General features: G+C 42.6%; 1 protein-coding gene and 1 long non-coding RNA gene across 11 annotated transcripts in view; one reads left to right on the top strand and one right to left on the bottom strand.

Annotated features, from left to right (window-relative positions):
* LOC124127398 overlaps positions 1 to 18398 on the bottom strand; it is a 119247-nt gene that overhangs the window by 20907 nt on the left and 79942 nt on the right. The window lies entirely within an intron of this gene.
* The window catches only part of LOC124127397 (TNF receptor-associated factor 3-like), a 132722-nt gene that overhangs the window by 102308 nt on the left and 12016 nt on the right, over positions 1 to 18398 (top strand). For all 9 annotated transcript variants that reach the window (XM_048403652.1, XM_048403650.1, XM_048403651.1 and 6 more), the window contains 4 exons: positions 5355 to 5429; positions 6630 to 6749; positions 9083 to 9196; positions 10566 to 10764. In XM_048403652.1, coding sequence (XP_048259609.1) covers positions 5355 to 5429; positions 6630 to 6749; positions 9083 to 9196; positions 10566 to 10764 — 508 coding nt within the window. The remainder of the gene's footprint in view (positions 1 to 5354; positions 5430 to 6629; positions 6750 to 9082; positions 9197 to 10565; positions 10765 to 18398) is intronic.

Raw genomic sequence — 18398 nt, 5'->3', positions numbered from 1 at the left:
TTTCCTTTAAATTAAACCCAAGGTGGTGTGTTAATTATTTTTAAATTACACTTACCTTTTTTACGGGTTTTTTACACCTTCGCGCGTAACACGCCCACTTTGGTGTTATAATTATACTACGACATTGGCTATTAGTATCGCGTTACCAATCGCATTCTAAATTACGCCTTTGCTTCTAGTTACACAATTTATGCACGTATCTTTCCGATCTTTCAATCGCACTGATACACTTTATTACCCTTCCCGCCAAACTAAAAAATTACGGTCTTTTTTACAGACCTTCAAACTGTGTACGGGGTGCTCGGCTTCGATTCCCCCCCAAGACAGGCATGATACTTGCATAAAGTGTTTGGCCGAAGACGGGCATGACGATGGGTCATGCCCGATCTGTGTTGCATTCACACCACGGGCGCAGAAAAAGAGAAATGTGGACCTCTTACGCTTTAAGGGTCTATTGAAGGCGGGGGTGGACATTAGATCGGCAATGACCGCCCCCCCCCCCCCCCTCTAAAAAAGTAAGAAAGGGTAAAAAAGCAGCTGAGACTGTCTCCTCCGCTCCCTCCCCGGGGGCCGGGGGAGAAGGCTCTAGGGTCCCCGTCACAATCACTGCACCCTCTCCTGCACCGTCTTTGGCAGACATCTCTGCCTTGTTGAGGTCGCAGATGGCGTCGATGATGGAGGAGGTAAAGTCTCAGCTCCGAGAGGAGATGCGGACCGAGCCTTCCCCGTTGTCGGCGCCGGACGCGGCTTCGAGACCTTGTGATATGCCCGACGTCGGCCGAGGCAGGCCACTTGGTCTCGTGGACGATCTCAGACCGGGCTTCGGCGCCGGCTCGAGGTCGCTCCCCAGCGGAGGGGTGGCGGGCACTGGCCCGTTCACTACCGACGCACAGTTCTCCCTAGCGGAGCCAGACGCCTCTTCCGAGGCCGAGGCTTCCTCTAGCGGATTTCTAGCCCAGAGCCAGGTGGGTTCCCTTGAACCCCCGGCACCTCGGGACCAGGACTCGGCTTCCGGCCGGGTGCAGCCCGGGGATGCGAAGGCCCAGGCCTTCGGGCGTCCCCTTCCGACTTCGTCTGCCGCTTCTCTCGGGGAAGAGTCGATTAATTTCGGCTCGGAATCGAGAGAGGAGGAGTGGATGGAGGAGGGGGGAGACGACTCGGAGACCTCGGGAATATTTTCCTTCGTTTCCTCGTTGAGGCATGTACGGGTACTGCCTCAGGTGGCTGCGCCCATGCCCCAGTCGGATCCGACTGAGTTCCGCCTTCCGGGGGACGCTTTTGCTCCGAGCAAGGCGCCCCAGGTGCGGCTCCGTATTCTGTCCTCATTGGTGCATGAAGTCATCAACCCTCTGTTGTCGGGTGCCCGCAGGAAGTTCGACCTGCCCGAACTTATTAAGCGGTACCCGTTAGCAGAGGATGGTGATTTTGAGGTACCGGTGGTGGACGAATGCGTCTGGACCTCCGTTACCCTGGGGGGGTCTTCGACCCCCAACTTGGCTAAGGTCAAGCAGGGCCGGCGGTTGCCACCCTTTCCCGCGTGCGGTACGGAGCTGAAGGCTGCTTACGTTTGCTTCGAGGAGCAATATCGTAACGCATGTCAGCAGCTCCGGGTGTCCGTACACTCCGCTTATCTGTCGGCTGTACAGAGGGAGTTAGCGGGAGAGGGGCCGGCCGACTCTTCGGAGTTGGCCGCGCAACTTACGGAGGTACATAGTCATCTTGCTAGGGACGCTATTCGTAGCTGTGCCTCGCAGATGATGTGCGCAGTCATGGGCATGCGCAGGCTGTGGATGTCGGTATCCAAATACTCGGCTTCCACACGCCAGGATTTACTTGCTTTGCCTTATAAGATGGGTGCCACCCTCTTCCCTGGGGCTCAGCAGGTGGTCCGAGAGGCCGCACAGTTGTATGCCTCCATCAAGGATTCTAAGGCCTTGTTGGAGGTACCATGCGTTAAACCGCGTAAGCGGACCTCTCCACTTGCTTCCTCCTACGCTGATGCGCCGGGTCAGAAGTCTGCACCTGCTTGGAAGCAGCCGCTTCCTTCAGGTAAGGGCGCCGGGAGGAGCAAGAGAGGCAGGGGCCGGGGCAGGGCAGCTGGTTGAGGCCAGCAGCCTTTTCGCGGGGCCGGGAACCCATTAGCGCCCGAAGCGCCCCGGGCGGACCCACGGTCGCATGTTATCGAACTGCCGACAGCCGGGGTCCACTGCCTCAAGCCAGATGTCCCCGTAGGCGGCCGACTGGCTCTATTCCTGCAGGAATGGGAGACAGTCACATCCAATCCCTGGACCCTGTCCACTCTAAGGGATGGCCATTTGCCTCGGTGGAAACATCATCCGCCCCCCTTCTCCGGGATAAAGCACACTCCGGTGCCTGCTACCCTAGAGAGGACGGAATTCCTCCGTGCCGAGGTCGACGCACTTCTTATGAAGGCTGCGATCGAACCGGTTCCCGTGGGACAGGAAAGCGAGGGCTTCTACTCGACATATTTCCTAGTCACCAAAAAAGACGGAGGGTTCAGGCCTATTCTCAATCTGAGAAGGCTGAACAAACTTATAGAGGTACCGTCCTTCAGGATGGAGACACTGCGCTCGGTGATCTCAGCTGTCGAGACCGGAGAATGGCTAACGTCAATAGACCTAAAAGACGCCTATCTCCACGTACCCATACACCCCGAGTTCAAGAAATACCTCAGGTTTTCTTTCGACGGGAGGTGTTATCAGTTCAGGGTTCTACCATTCGGGATCGCTACGGCCCCGAGGGTGTTCACCAAGCTGATGTTGATTCCCGCCCAAGTGGCCAGGTCAAAAGGTCGGTTCTGCCATCCGTACCTCGACGACTGGTTACTAAGAGCTCTATCGCAATCCCTGAGTCAGATAGCTACACAACAAGTGATAGATATTCTGATCACTCTAGGGTGGATAGTCAATCTCAAGAAGTCAGATCTGAGCCCTACTCAGAATCTAGTCTTCCTAGGGGCGAATTTCAACACGGTGAGCGGACTTGTATCTCTGTCACAAAATCGCATTACCAAGGTCAGAAGTGTAACTTCCCAGTTCCTTCTGTCCGCCAGTCACACTGCTCGTACATGGCTCCAGTTACTGGGCAACATGGCGGCGACAGTGGATGTGGTTTGGCGGGCGCGCTTGAGAATGAGACCCATTCAACAGGCGCTCCGTCGACTTTGGGTGAACTCGGAAGATCTCGAGACTGTTCTCGAGACTCCGCAGTGGCTCAATGCACACCTTCAGTGGTGGACCGAGGTCGGGAATCTGTCCCGGGGGCTCCCCCTCGACACTCCCGTGCCGTCTCTCACAGTTCAAACAGACGCGTCACTCTCCGGCTGGGGAGGCGTTCTGGACGATCACACTGCCTCGGGACTATGGTCCCAGCAGGAGATCAAACTGCATATCAATGTGCTAGAACTGAGAGCGGTCAGGTTGGTGTTCCAACGCTTCCTGGATCTGCTTCGTGGCCAAGTGGTGCGTCTAGAGATGGACAACCAAACGGCGATGACTTACATCCGGAAGCAGGGGGGAACGGTGTCTCCGTCGCTTCTCCAAGAGACGTGGCAGTTCCTCCTATGGTGCGACTCACACGTTATCAGGGTGCACGTTCATTAAACATTACCAACTCGACAAACACTCAAGCGAGCGTGCTCGGTTTGGTCAGTCAGTTCTCTGAACTGGGCAAAGTTCTACATCTCTAGCCGATTGAGCCTTCGAGATTTTAGACCGCCCGGACCGGTTATAACACTGCTCAGTAACGGTCCGGATTTTATCTTCTACGGTCGATACAACCAGCCATTACTACTCGATAATCATCGTATTTGCACATGCACTCCTTCGATTTACGGGGACCCTCTGGCCTAGCTCTGTGCGGGTTTATAGTCTCTCGTGATCTGTGCCCCCAATATCACTTGTTCAAAAAAGTGGGTGGGGTGGGGTGTGTGTGTGTCTCGAGTTCTCGATATGATAAGCCACAAAGAATGGCTCTTTTCATTGTGTATGGTCGATAACGCCCTGTCTCCAGCCCCCGCCTTTCGACGGTGGTGCCTCACGATAAGGTTGGTTCCATTTATTGAACTCTTGTTTATTCATTGAAATAATCAAAATACGATGTATTTATGCACGCTTGTTGCTGACGGATGCCACTTCCTAGATTATCTTTAGGAGTCTATCTTGATGCAATAAGTGCCCCAAGGAGGATTTAATCTGAAAGAGAATTTTACAAACCTGTAGAGGTTATGAATTCTCTGATGAAATCCTCCTTGGGGCACGGCCACCCGCCTCCCCACATTCCGTCAGCATTAGACATATGGAAAGTGATTTGGGTGAGAGTTGCTTCCCTTGGCGTGACGCGCCGTGGAGGGTGAGGCACCATAAGGGTGGACGTATATCATACAAAAACATAGTTTTTTGTGTGGTAACAATTTTTATTAAGGAAAATGGTTACAACTATGTCATGTAGATTTTCTTGAGCCAGGAAAATGCAATAAGTGCCCCAAGGAGGATTTCATCAGAGAATTCATAACATCTACAGGTTTGTAAAAATTTACTTTGCCCTGAGTCTGAAAATCCTCCTTTTTGGGCTTTTTTTCTTATGTCATAATAAAATTACTACCGAATGCTGAAATGGTGCGTGCGGACCACCATGTTTCACCCTGAGCTGTAAATAGAAAAAAACATGTATAAAAGAGGAGAGTTATTCAAGTAATCAAACAGGTGATTGATACATGTTCTGAATAGATACATTTGACCTGAATGTACATGCGGGGCGGTCGGGTAGCCTAGTGGTTAAAGCGAAGACCCGGGTTTGATTCCCGACATGGGTACAATGTGTGAAGCCCATTTCTGGTGTCCCCCGCCGTGATATTGCTGGAATATTGCTAAAAGCGGCGTAAAACCATACTCACTCACTCACTCACTGAATGTACATGTACCAGTAAGTGAGAAGACTTACATTTATACACTGTTATGACCTTCATAAACATACAGCTCATTTCAAATTCATGTTTTATGGTATAAATGGCATTTTGGGGCAGCACAACTGAACATTGCAAAATGCTGCATTAGCAATTTTGCAGAACTGTCAGAGAAAGCGACTAATGGATGGGAGCAACATATCAAGTTTGTTTCTGGGACAAATCACAGAAAGTAAAATTCATCAAGATATACAATGCTTTGCCTATTTACAGATAAAACATATTATTGTACTATTCCATCATCTTCCATGTTCATATACATACATCTATCTCCTAATTACAATGTTTTGGCTTTTAGTGGACTCAACTAGACCTTGATGTTGACTATGATAGTACATGTTTGAGAAAGAATTGGTGTTTTGAATTTTAGCTGGAGCGCCATTTCAATGTTTGTAAGAAGAAACCACAGGAATGCAAATTCAAGTCTGTCGGATGTACATATACCGTAAGTAATTTATGTAATTGCAACTTAACATGTGAAGGCTCCATGGTCTGATGCCTTTTCCCAGTTTGTGTCAAGGACATTGTGATTAGGTCCATGTGTGAACCTGAGGCATGCATTGTCTCTGTGTAGGTAATCCTTTATCATGTTTACAGATAGATTGATCACATACGTCATTATTGTTGTAATCACACCTCCATGTCAGAAATGATGAGGTCTGATTGGTTCACTTGATCTTGATAAAAATACTATGTATCCTGCCTTGGATGGAAATAAATTGCTCAGCAGCAGAATAAATCACTTTGCAACGTACAAGACAGGCTGCACATGGATTTCTGAGAGGGAGGATAAATCTGTTATACCCCGCTTGGAAGCAACAAGACAAACTTTTACCGAGTCAGTGAAAGTCACATTACATAGCACAAGTTTACCTCAGTTCAATAGAACAACTTTTAAATTTATCAATTATAAATTTGTTTTAATTCTTTTACAATGTTATATCATATTATGTCGGTAAGATAAATTCGTTGTAGCAATATGACTCAGGGTAGACGTTTTATGTGTCCTAGGTTAGGTTTTATACCACAAGCCTGAGGCGATAGTACTACAACTTATAATGTAGCAGACAAAACAAATTTGACAAGACTGCAAGGACTGCCAATAGGTCCATGATAAGTCTCTTGATTTATTGAAGGAATGTAAATGCCAAGTCATGACCATTATGTTGAAGAATGAATAAATGTAAATTTAAGGTAATACTATGTTTCAGATTGATTTCAATACTTATTGTAAGCTAATAAAATAAATATAAAAATAAATTTATGACCAGAGACACGTGTGTGAAAGAGGGGAATGGAGGGCCATGTGTTTTAGCAGGAGTCCATGACCCAGCCACAGAAGCAGTGAAGCAAGGCAACCAGGAATATGTTTAACCACATGTTGGGGAATGGAATGTTGGTGCAGATACTATGTATTAATGTCAAAGTTAGCAGTCGTACATCTATGTTACAGCAGCTTGAATCAGATAACCATGGTTTGAAAGCATGAGCAACTAATAACACTAGGATGGGTTGACATACTATTGTCCTGGTCACTCAGTGTAACTACCTGTTCCTTATTTAAGTCAGTTGAATAGGGACTGCCGCCCTGGAATACCTTCTGAGGTTCTGGTATTGTAATCAGCTTCTTAATTTGTATTTTCAGGGCAGCGCGCAAGACATTGCTGAACATGAGAAGCGTGATATCTCCCAGCATCTGGAGCTTGTGACAATGTATACTGGAAACATGGACTTGCAGAGCATGCAGATCAGAGCTGAACTCGGTGTAAGTGTATTACTTTCTCAGACACCTACAATACTCCTGCAATTACTTCAACACTTCTCATTTATGTTTCTGAGAGAAATCCTTTTGCTTGAAGCATGTAAAGTGAAATAAGCGTAGAATCCTTTTATGGCGTAGCCTTTTTGTACATAGCAACATTTCGTAATTTAGTAATAATCAAGACCTCCTGTCTTAAATACACAAAATTAGTGAAAGAAGAATGGTTATCTGAAAACGATTTCCCAAGAAATGTATGTTGCATGTTCTCATTTTGCCTACATCGCTTTTCGCCTGCACTTCAAATCGCCAACAATTTCTATGCAGGTGAATTGGTTTTTTTACATCTCCATAGTTAATGGAATTGTCCACAGTAAGATTAACCAAGGTAAGGGTAAGGGGAGGAGGGATAAGCTTTTTCAATCTGTCCTGCACAACAAAGTACCGATTTACGAGTTAGGTGGGAAGGTATTCTGTTTACAAGTGTAACAAGACCAAACAATTATTAATGTGTTTGAAGTGTTCCTCTTTATATTAGGAATACTAAGAGCCGGTATGTACAATTCACAATTACAAACATAACATATTCATTGAACATACAATGCCATTTAGAAAGTGGTGAAAAATGACAGTCCCAAAACTGGTAGTCTTGATCACATGCTTTGTGTACCCCAGTTCATAGCTTTCAGCCATGGGAGCCATGCCAATTTACACTTGTCAGAGGGGTGTACAAAGTATGTGGAAGCCTCTGTGACTTTGTGTGCTGGTGAGTAGGTGCCTCACTCTGGCATTGTGGGTTCTAAACCCCAGATGGTACTCAAACAAAAAATTACTGGAATCTGTACTTTACTAAGAAAGTGTTATCCCAAATATAGCATTTGTAACATACTCATTGTCTACAAAAGGAGACTTGAGAGGAAGTTACTCTCTACTCTGGATTCTCCCATTTGAGCGAATCGGAGACTCCCAACATTTCTTTCATAAAAGAAGTGTTTTAAAGGTATTTAGTGAAAAATATATGGCAAGACAAAAACACCCGAGATAAGGCCCTAGCTCAGAAAAATCACTCACTTCAGCCATTTGGGATATTAGTTTGTGACCTATCCAAAGTCACAATTGTCATGTCATTCACCCATCATTCACCCATCATTCACTGACAGACAGTTGACTACATTTCCTTGAATTTGTAACGTGCGGTAGATCTAGTGCAGACTTTTGAAGCTTTGTTACGTCTAGCTTTGATGAAATATTTTACACCAGTCACCATCGAGGCTCGCATGCTCCGGATCGCGAAAACTTTGTTGACATGTAATGGTAATACTACAACAAATATGATTTTAAACAAGTTAAAGTATGGCATTTATGACATATGTATCTATTCTCTGTCAACTAAAGTTTGTTTCAAAGTGTCAATAGCGATAATCTGTCAGTGGTTGCTGTAAATAACTGAGTTGTGCGGTCTACCTATCCCTCTACAAACAATTTTGCTGAAATTTATCTAAACAATATTAAATGAAATTTTGATTAAAATTAATGAAATATGCTACAAACATAAGTCCAGATATACAATGACCATGTGTTTATAACCAGATAATGTAATAATAGGACTAAATTGCGTACTTAAGTGGATCTGTTGATTGGTATTTCTAGTGTTGCATGCTTGCTGTGATCAGCTGGAAATGTTTTTTGTGATTGGGAAAAGACATGGTGTCAGTGTAAAATCCGAGTTTAATGAAATTACTTCTTTGAGAGGCATTTACAAGTAGGAGTACTAATTAAGGAAAAATATTTCTATGAAAAAGGTAAAACAAGCCTAATTGTTTGATATTCAACTTTGTTGTGTTGATGTTGATTACCCTGGTATGTAAAAAGAGAATACTGATCTAAGTATAATCTGAAAGTCTACTAAACCTATGTGATATTGTGTATTCTATTGTTATTTTCCACCTGGTTTGAAAAACGGGGGGATATAGCAATTAGCATGTCTGTCTGTCCTCCATATTGGTAGTTTGACTGTTTGGTTTTGATAAAAAATAAACTATCTTTTGCAATCCTTTTTGTCACTCAAAATCTATACACCTTCCCATCACAAGCTAAAACAAGTGGTTAATAATTGTTGTGTATGTGACAATGTTTGTGTCGTAGTCAATATGTAGTCAACTAAAAAATAACTCAAATATTTTGAATGAATCATAAAATAAATCACTTCATCATGTTGATGAAATTAGGGCAAAAGTATCACTTTGTTTCTGCCCGAATGGCAACATTTGGTATCTCTGATTAGATGTAAGGAAGGATGTGAGCTGAATGTTCAACAACTGCCCCCCCATTTTTGACAGAATATCACAACAGAAAGAGATCACCTAAAAGTTCAACTTGAAAAGACGCTGTCTGAAAATGCATCACTCAAGGAAAGTGTTGGAAAGTTGGAGACTACGTTCCGTGATATGAGGGTAAGCGGATATTACAAATAATTGTGTGATTACAAATAGCAGACCCAGTGTTGCCAGTAATCTTTTGCAGGTCAAATTTCAACTGAAATGCATCTCAAGGTAGCAGGTTAGTAGCCTGTTATTCAGTGACCATGCAGAATACACTGTTGTGTGATCATTGTTGGTAGCAGGTTAGTAGCCTGTTATTCAGTGAACACGCAGAATACAGTGTTGTGTGATCATTGTTGGTAGCAGGTTAGTAGCCTGTTATTCAGTGAACACGCAGAATACACTGTTGTGTGATCATTCTGGGTAGCAGGTTAGTAGCCTGTTATTCAGTGAACACGCAGAATACAGTGTTGTGTGATCATTGTTGGTAGCAGGTTAGTAGCCTGTTATTCAGTGAACATGCAGAATACACTGTTGTGTGATCATTATTGGTAGCAGGTTAGTAGCCTGTTATTCAGTGAACATGCAGAATACAGTGTTGTGTGATCATTGTTGGTAGCAGGTTAGTAGCCTGTTATTCAGTGAACATGCAGAATACAGTGTTGTGTGATCATTGTTGGTAGCAGGTGAGTAGCCTGTTCTTCAGTGAACATGCAGAATACAGTGTTGTGTGATCATTATTGGTAGCAGGTTAGTAGCCTGTTATTCAGTGAACATGCAGAATACAGTGTTGTGTGATCATTGTTGGTAGCAGGTGAGTAGCCTGTTATTCAGTGAACCTGCAGAATACAGTGTTGTGTGATAATTATTGGTAGCAGGTTAGTAGCCTGTTATTCAGTGAACCTGCAGATGACACAGCGTTAGAAATCGGCACTAGTCCTGTATTCCTTGCAAAACTGCCCAATAGTTAAGCTATCATAAGGATTAGTAGAAATTTGCCGTTTATAAGGGTTTTGCTATATGTTATAATTATAAGCAATGATAAGGACTAGTGGACTAAAAATGTTAGTTTCTACCACTGTCACATCACACTATTCTGGGATCATTAATGATAGCACATTAGTAGCCTTAATCTGCAGACAACATTGTCGTAAGAGGCGACTGACTAACATGATCGGGTGGTCAGACTCAGTGACTTCATTGATGCATATCGTCGTACCCCGTTGCGTAGATCAATGGTCATGAGGTCTGTCAATGGAGTGTTTGGTCCAGACTTGATTATTTATAATCTGCCCTCATGTAGCTGGAATATTTCTGAATGGGGCGTTAAACAACAAACAAACAAAACAGATAACACTGTACTTGATAATTAATGATTGCAGGTCAGTAGCCTGTATATCAGTGAATGTGCAGATCACATTGTTCTGTGATCATTAATGACAGCAGGCTATCAGCCTGTTAATCAGTGCAACTTACAGACATGTAATGTGGCTCTTCGCAGTTGAAAATGGTGTCCCAGACTGAAAGGGTGATTAAGCTTGAGAGGAGGGTGGAGGAACTACCGCGCAAGGAACACCTGGAACAGCAGAGTCGGGAGTTGACAACACTACGTGAACAGTCACAGAGTCTGACTGATCAGATCGCAGGGATGGAGGGCGGACAGACAGTGGCTCGCTATGGAAGTCTGAGCACTATGGCAGGTTTGTAGCCTGTCAATTTGGCGTGGAGACAACACTGTTCTATGATCATTTCACAGTAGAAGGTTTGTAGCCTGACAGTGACTAACAGACAAGTCGATTCTCTTGATCATTGACAATAAAAAAAATTATAGCAGGTTAATAGCCTGTTAAACAGTGAACCTGCATACAACTCTATTCTGTGATCATTGATGACAGCAGGTTAATAGCCTGTTAAACAGTGAACCTGCATACAACTCTATTCTGTGATCATTGATGACAGCAGGTTAATAGCCTGTTAAAAATTAAATTTGCATACAACTCTGTTCTGTGATCATTGATGACAGCAGGTTCATAGCCTGTTAAACAGTGAACCTGCATACAACTCTGTTCTGTAATCATTGATGACAGCAGGTTAATAGCCTGTTAAACAGTGAACCTGCATACAACTCTGTTCTGTGATCATTGATGACAGCAGGTTAATAGCCTGTTAAACAGTGAACCTGCATACAACTCTGTTCTGTGATCATTGATGACAGCAGGTTAATAGCCTGTTAAACAGTGAACCTGCATACAACTCTGTTCTGTGATCATTGATGACAGCAGGTTAATAGCCTGTCAAACAGTGAACCTGCATACAACTCTGTTCTGTGATCATTGATGACAGCAGGTTAATAGCCTGTTAAACAGTGAACCTGCATACAACTCTGTTCTGTGATCATTGATGACAGCAGGTTAATAGCCTGTTAAACAGTGAACCTGCATACAACTCTGTTCTGTGATCATTGATGACAGCAGGTTAGTAGCCTGTTAAACAGTGAACCTGCATACAACTCTGTTCTGTGATCATTGATGACAGCAGGTTAATAGCCTGTTAAACAGTGAACCTGCATACAACTCTGTTCTGTGATCATTGATGACAGCAGGTTAATAGCCTGTTAAACTGTGAACCTGCATACAACTCTACTCTGTGATCATTGATGACAGCAGGTTAATAGCCTGTTAAACAGTGAACCTGCATACAACTCTGTTCTGTGATCATTGATGACAGCAGGTTAATAGCCTGTTAAACAGTGAACCTGCATACAACTCTATTCTGTGATCATTGATGACAGCAGGTTAATAGCCTGTTAAACAGTGAACCTGCATACAACTCTATTCTGTGATCATTGATGACAGCAGGTTAATAGCCTGTTAAACAGTGAACCTGCATACAACTCTATTCTGTGATAATTGATGACAGCAGGTTAATAGCCTGTTAAACAGTGAACCTGCATACAACTCTATTCTGTGATCATTGATGACAGCAGGTTAATAGCCTGTTAAACAGTGAACCTGCATACAACTCTGTTCTGTGATCATTGATGACAGCAGGTTAATAGCCTGTTAAAAATTAAATTTGCATACAACTCTGTTCTGTGATCATTGATGACAGCAGGTTAATAGCCTGTTAAACAGTGAACCTGCATACAACTCTGTTCTGTGATCATTGATGACAGCAGGTTAATAGCCTGTTAAACAGTGAACCTGCATACAACTCTGTTCTGTGATCATTGATGATAGCAGGTTAGTAGCCTGTTAAACTGTGAACCTGCATACAACTCTATTCTGTGATCATTGATGACAGCAGGTTAATAGCTTGTTAAACAGTGAACCTGCATACAACTCTGTTCTGTGATCATTGATGACAGCAGGTTAATAGCCTGTTAAACAGTGAACCTGCATACAACTCTGTTCTGTGATCATTGATGACAGCAGGTTAATAGCCTGTTAAACAGTGAACCTGCATACAACTGTATTCTGTGATCATTGATGACAGCAGGTTAATAGCTTGTTAAACAGTGAACCTGCATACAACTCTGTTCTGTGATCATTGATGACAGCAGGTTAATAGCCTGTTAAACAGTGAACCTGCATACAACTCTATTCTGTGATCATTGATGACAGCAGGTTAATAGCCTGTTAAACAGTGAACCTGCATACAACTCTATTCTGTGATCATTGATGATAGCAGGTTAATAGCCTGTTAAACAGTGAACCTGCATACAACTCTGTTCTGTGATCATTGATAATAGCAGGTTAGTAGCCTATTAAACAGTGAACCTGCATACAACTCTATTCTGTGATCATTGATGACAGCAGGTTAATAGCCTGTTAAACAGTGAACCTGCATACAACTCTATTCTGTGATCATTGATGACAGCAGGTTAGTAGCCTGTTAAACAGTGAACCTGCATACAACTCTATTCTGTGATCATTGATGACAGCAGGTTAATAGCCTGTTAAACAGTGAACCTGCATACAACTCTATTCTGTGATCATTGATGACAGCAGGTTAATAGCCTGTTAAACAGTGAACCTGCATACAACTCTATTCTGTGATCATTGATGACAGCAGGTTAATAGCTTGTTAAACAGTGAACCTGCATACAACTCTATTCTGTGATCATTGATGACAGCAGGTTAATAGCCTGTTAAACAGTGAACCTGCATACAACTCTATTCTGTGATCATTGATGACAGCAGGTTAATAGCCTGTTAAACAGTGAACCTGCATACAACTCTATTCTGTGATCATTGATGACAGCAGGTTAATAGCCTGTTAAACAGTGAACCTGCATACAACTCTGTTCTGTGATCATTGATGACAGCAGGTTAATAACCTGTTAAACAGTGAACCTGCATACAACTCTATTCTGTGATCATTGATGACAGCAGGTTAATAGCCTGTTAAACAGTGAACCTGCATACAACTCTATTCTGTGATCATTGATGACAGCAGGTTAATAGCCTGTTAAACAGTGAACCTGCATACAACTCTGTTCTGTGATCATTGATGACAGCAGGTTAATAGCCTGTTAAACAGTGAACCTGCATACAACTCTGTTCTGTGATCATTGATGACAGCAGGTTAATAGCTTGTTAAACAGTGAACCTGCATACAACTCTGTTCTGTGATCATTGATGACAGCAGGTTAATAGCCTGTTAAACAGTGAACCTGCATACAACTCTATTCTGTGATCATTGATGACAGCAGGTTAATAGCCTGTTAAACAGTGAACCTGCATACAACTCTATTCTGTGATCATTGATGATAGCAGGTTAATAGCCTGTTAAACAGTGAACCTGCATACAACTCTATTCTGTGATCATTGATGACATCAGGTTAATACCCTGTTAAACAGTGAGCCTGCATACAACTCTGTTCTGTGATCATTGATGACAGCAGGTTAATAGCCTGTTAAACAGTGAACCTGCATACAACTCTGTTCTGTGATCATTGATGACAGCAGGTTAATAGCCTGTTAAACAGTGAACCTGCATACAACTCTGTTCTGTGATCATTGATGACAGCAGGTTAGTAGCCTGTTAAACAGTGAACCTGCATACAACTCTGTTCTGTGATCATTGATGACAGCAGGTTAATAGCCTGTTAAACAGTGAACCTGCATACAACTCTGTACTGTGATCATTGATGACAGCAGGTTAATAGCCTGTTAAACAGTGAACCTGCATACAACTCTATTCTGTGATCATTGATGACAGCAGGTTAATAGCCTGTTAAACAGTGAACCTGCATACAACTCTGTTCTGTGATCATTGATGACAGCAGGTTAATAGCCTGTTAAACAGTGAACCTGCATACAACTCTGTTCTGTGATCATTGATGACAGCAGGTTAATAGCCTGTTAAACAGTGAACCTGCATACAACTCTGTTCTGTGATCATTGATGACAGCAGGTTAATACCCTGTTAAACAGTGAACCTGCATACAACTCTGTTCTGTGATCATTGATGACAGCAGGTTAATAGCCTGTTAAACAGTGAACCTGCATACAACTCTGTTCTGTGATCATTGATGACAGCAGGTTAATACCCTGTTAAACAGTGAACCTGCATACAACTCTATTCTGTGATCATTGATGATAGCAGGTTAATAGCCTGTTAAACAGTGAACCTGCATACAACTCTATTCTGTGATCATTGATGACAGCAGGTTAATACCCTGTTAAACAGTGAACCTGCATACAACTCTATTCTGTGATCATTGATGACAGCAGGTTAATAGCCTGTTAAACAGTGAACCTGCATACAACTCTATTCTGTGATAATTGATGACAGCAGGTTAATAGCCTGTTAAACAGTGAACCTGCATACAACTCTATTCTGTGATCATTGATGACAGCAGGTTAATAGCCTGTTAAACAGTGAACCTGCATACAACTCTGTTCTGTGATCATTGATGACAGCAGGTTAATAGCCTGTTAAAAATTAAATTTGCATACAACTCTGTTCTGTGATCATTGATGACAGCAGGTTAATAGCCTGTTAAACAGTGAACCTGCATACAACTCTGTTCTGTGATCATTGATGACAGCAGGTTAATAGCCTGTTAAACAGTGAACCTGCATACAACTCTGTTCTGTGATCATTGATGATAGCAGGTTAGTAGCCTGTTAAACTGTGAACCTGCATACAACTCTATTCTGTGATCATTGATGACAGCAGGTTAATAGCTTGTTAAACAGTGAACCTGCATACAACTCTGTTCTGTGATCATTGATGACAGCAGGTTAATAGCCTGTTAAACAGTGAACCTGCATACAACTCTGTTCTGTGATCATTGATGACAGCAGGTTAATAGCCTGTTAAACAGTGAACCTGCATACAACTGTATTCTGTGATCATTGATGACAGCAGGTTAATAGCTTGTTAAACAGTGAACCTGCATACAACTCTGTTCTGTGATCATTGATGACAGCAGGTTAATAGCCTGTTAAACAGTGAACCTGCATACAACTCTATTCTGTGATCATTGATGACAGCAGGTTAATAGCCTGTTAAACAGTGAACCTGCATACAACTCTATTCTGTGATCATTGATGACAGCAGGTTAATAGCCTGTTAAACAGTGAACCTGCATACAACTCTATTCTGTGATCATTGATGACAGCAGGTTAATAGCCTGTTAAACAGTGAACCTGCATACAACTCTATTCTGTGATCATTGATGACAGCAGGTTAATAGCCTGTTAAACAGTGAACCTGCATACAACTCTATTCTGTGATCATTGATGACAGCAGGTTAATAGCCTGTTAAACAGTGAACCTGCATACAACTCTGTTCTGTGATCATTGATGACAGCAGGTTAATAACCTGTTAAACAGTGAACCTGCATACAACTCTATTCTGTGATCATTGATGACAGCAGGTTAATAGCCTGTTAAACAGTGAACCTGCATACAACTCTATTCTGTGATCATTGATGACAGCAGGTTAATAGCCTGTTAAACAGTGAACCTGCATACAACTCTGTTCTGTGATCATTGATGACAGCAGGTTAATAGCCTGTTAAACAGTGAACCTGCATACAACTCTGTTCTGTGATCATTGATGACAGCAGGTTAATAGCTTGTTAAACAGTGAACCTGCATACAACTCTGTTCTGTGATCATTGATGACAGCAGGTTAATAGCCTGTTAAACAGTGAACCTGCATACAACTCTATTCTGTGATCATTGATGACAGCAGGTTAATAGCCTGTTAAACAGTGAACCTGCATACAACTCTATTCTGTGATCATTGATGATAGCAGGTTAATAGCCTGTTAAACAGTGAACCTGCATACAACTCTATTCTGTGATCATTGATGACATCAGGTTAATACCCTGTTAAACAGTGAGCCTGCATACAACTCTGTTCTGTGATCATTGATGACAGCAGGTTAATAGCCTGTTAAACAGTGAACCTGCATACAACTCTGTTCTGTGATCATTGATGACAGCAGGTTAATAGCCTGTTAAACAGTGAACCTGCATACAACTCTGTTCTGTGATCATTGATGACCGCAGGTTAGTAGCCTGTTAAACAGTGAACCTGCATACAACTCTGTTCTGTGATCATTGATGACAGCAGGTTAATAGCCTGTTAAACAGTGAACCTGCATACAACTCTGTACTGTGATCATTGATGACAGCAGGTTAATAGCCTGTTAAACAGTGAACCTGCATACAACTCTATTCTGTGATCATTGATGACAGCAGGTTAATAGCCTGTTAAACAGTGAACCTGCATACAACTCTGTTCTGTGATCATTGATGACAGCAGGTTAATAGCCTGTTAAACAGTGAACCTGCATACAACTCTGTTCTGTGATCATTGATGACAGCAGGTTAATAGCCTGTTAAACAGTGAACCTGCATACAACTGTTCTGTGATCATTGATGACAGCAGGTTAATAGCCTGTTAAACAGTGAACCTGCATACAACTCTGTTCTGTGATCATTGATGACAGCAGGTTAATACCCTGTTTAACAGTGAACCTGCATACAACTCTGTTCTGTGATCATTGATGACAGCAGGTTAATAGCCTGTTAAACAGTGAACCTGCATACAACTCTGTTCTGTGATCATTGATGACAGCAGGTTAATAGCCTGTTAAACAGTGAACCTGCATACAACTCTGTTCTGTGATCATTGATGACAGCAGGTTAATAGCCTGTTAAACAGTGAACCTGCATACAACTCTGTTCTGTGATCATTGATGACAGCAGGTTAATAGCCTGTTAAACAGTGAACCTGCATACAACTCTATTCTGTGATCATTGATGACAGCAGGTTAATAGCCTGTTAAACAGTGAACCTGCATACAACTCTATTCTGTGATCATTGATGATAGCAGGTTAATAGCCTGTTAAACAGTGAACCTGCATACAACTCTATTCTGTGATCATTGATGACAGCAGGTTAATACCCTGTTAAACAGTGAACCTGCATACAACTCTGTTCTGTGATCATTGATGACAGCAGGTTAATAGCCTGTTAAACAGTGAACCTGCATACAACTCTGTTCTGTGATCATTGATGACAGCAGGTTAATACCCTGTTAAACAGTGAACCTGCATACAACTCTATTCTGTGATCATTGATGATAGCAGGTTAATAGCCTGTTAAACAGTGAACCTGCATACAACTCTATTCTGTGATCATTGATGACAGCAGGTTAATACCCTGTTAAACAGTGAACCTGCATACAACTCTGTTCTGTGATCATTGATGACAGCAGGTTAATAGCCTGTTAAACAGTGAACCTGCATACAACTCTGTTCTGTGATCATTGATGACAGCAGGTTAATAGCCTGTTAAACAGTGAACCTGCATACAACTCTGTTCTGTGATCATTGATGACAGCAGGTTAATAGCCTGTTAAACAGTGAACCTGCATACAACTCTATTCTGTGATCATTGATGACAGCAGGTTAATAGCCTGTTAAACAGTGAACCTGCATACAACTCTGTTCTGTGATCATTGATGACAGCAGGTTAATAACCTGTTAAACAGTGAACCTGCATACAACTCTATTCTGTGATCATTGATGACAGCAGGTTAATAGCCTGTTAAACAGTGAACCTGCATACAACTCTATTCTGTGATCATTGATGACAGCAGGTTAATAGCCTGTTAAACAGTGAACCTGCATACAACTCTGTTCTGTGATCATTGATGACAGCAGGTTAATAGCCTGTTAAACAGTGAACCTGCATACAACTCTGTTCTGTGATCATTGATGACAGCAGGTTAATAGCTTGTTAAACAGTGAACCTGCATACAACTCTGTTCTGTGATCATTGATGACAGCAGGTTAATAGCCTGTT

The sequence above is a fragment of the Haliotis rufescens genome, unplaced genomic scaffold (assembly GCF_023055435.1).
Source record: "Haliotis rufescens isolate VD_foot unplaced genomic scaffold, xgHalRufe1.0.p SCAF_3, whole genome shotgun sequence".
Taxonomy (NCBI): Eukaryota; Metazoa; Mollusca; class Gastropoda; order Lepetellida; family Haliotidae; genus Haliotis; species Haliotis rufescens.
Note: the sequence above shows the minus strand (reverse complement) of the source record. Positions and strands in the feature narration are given on the sequence as shown.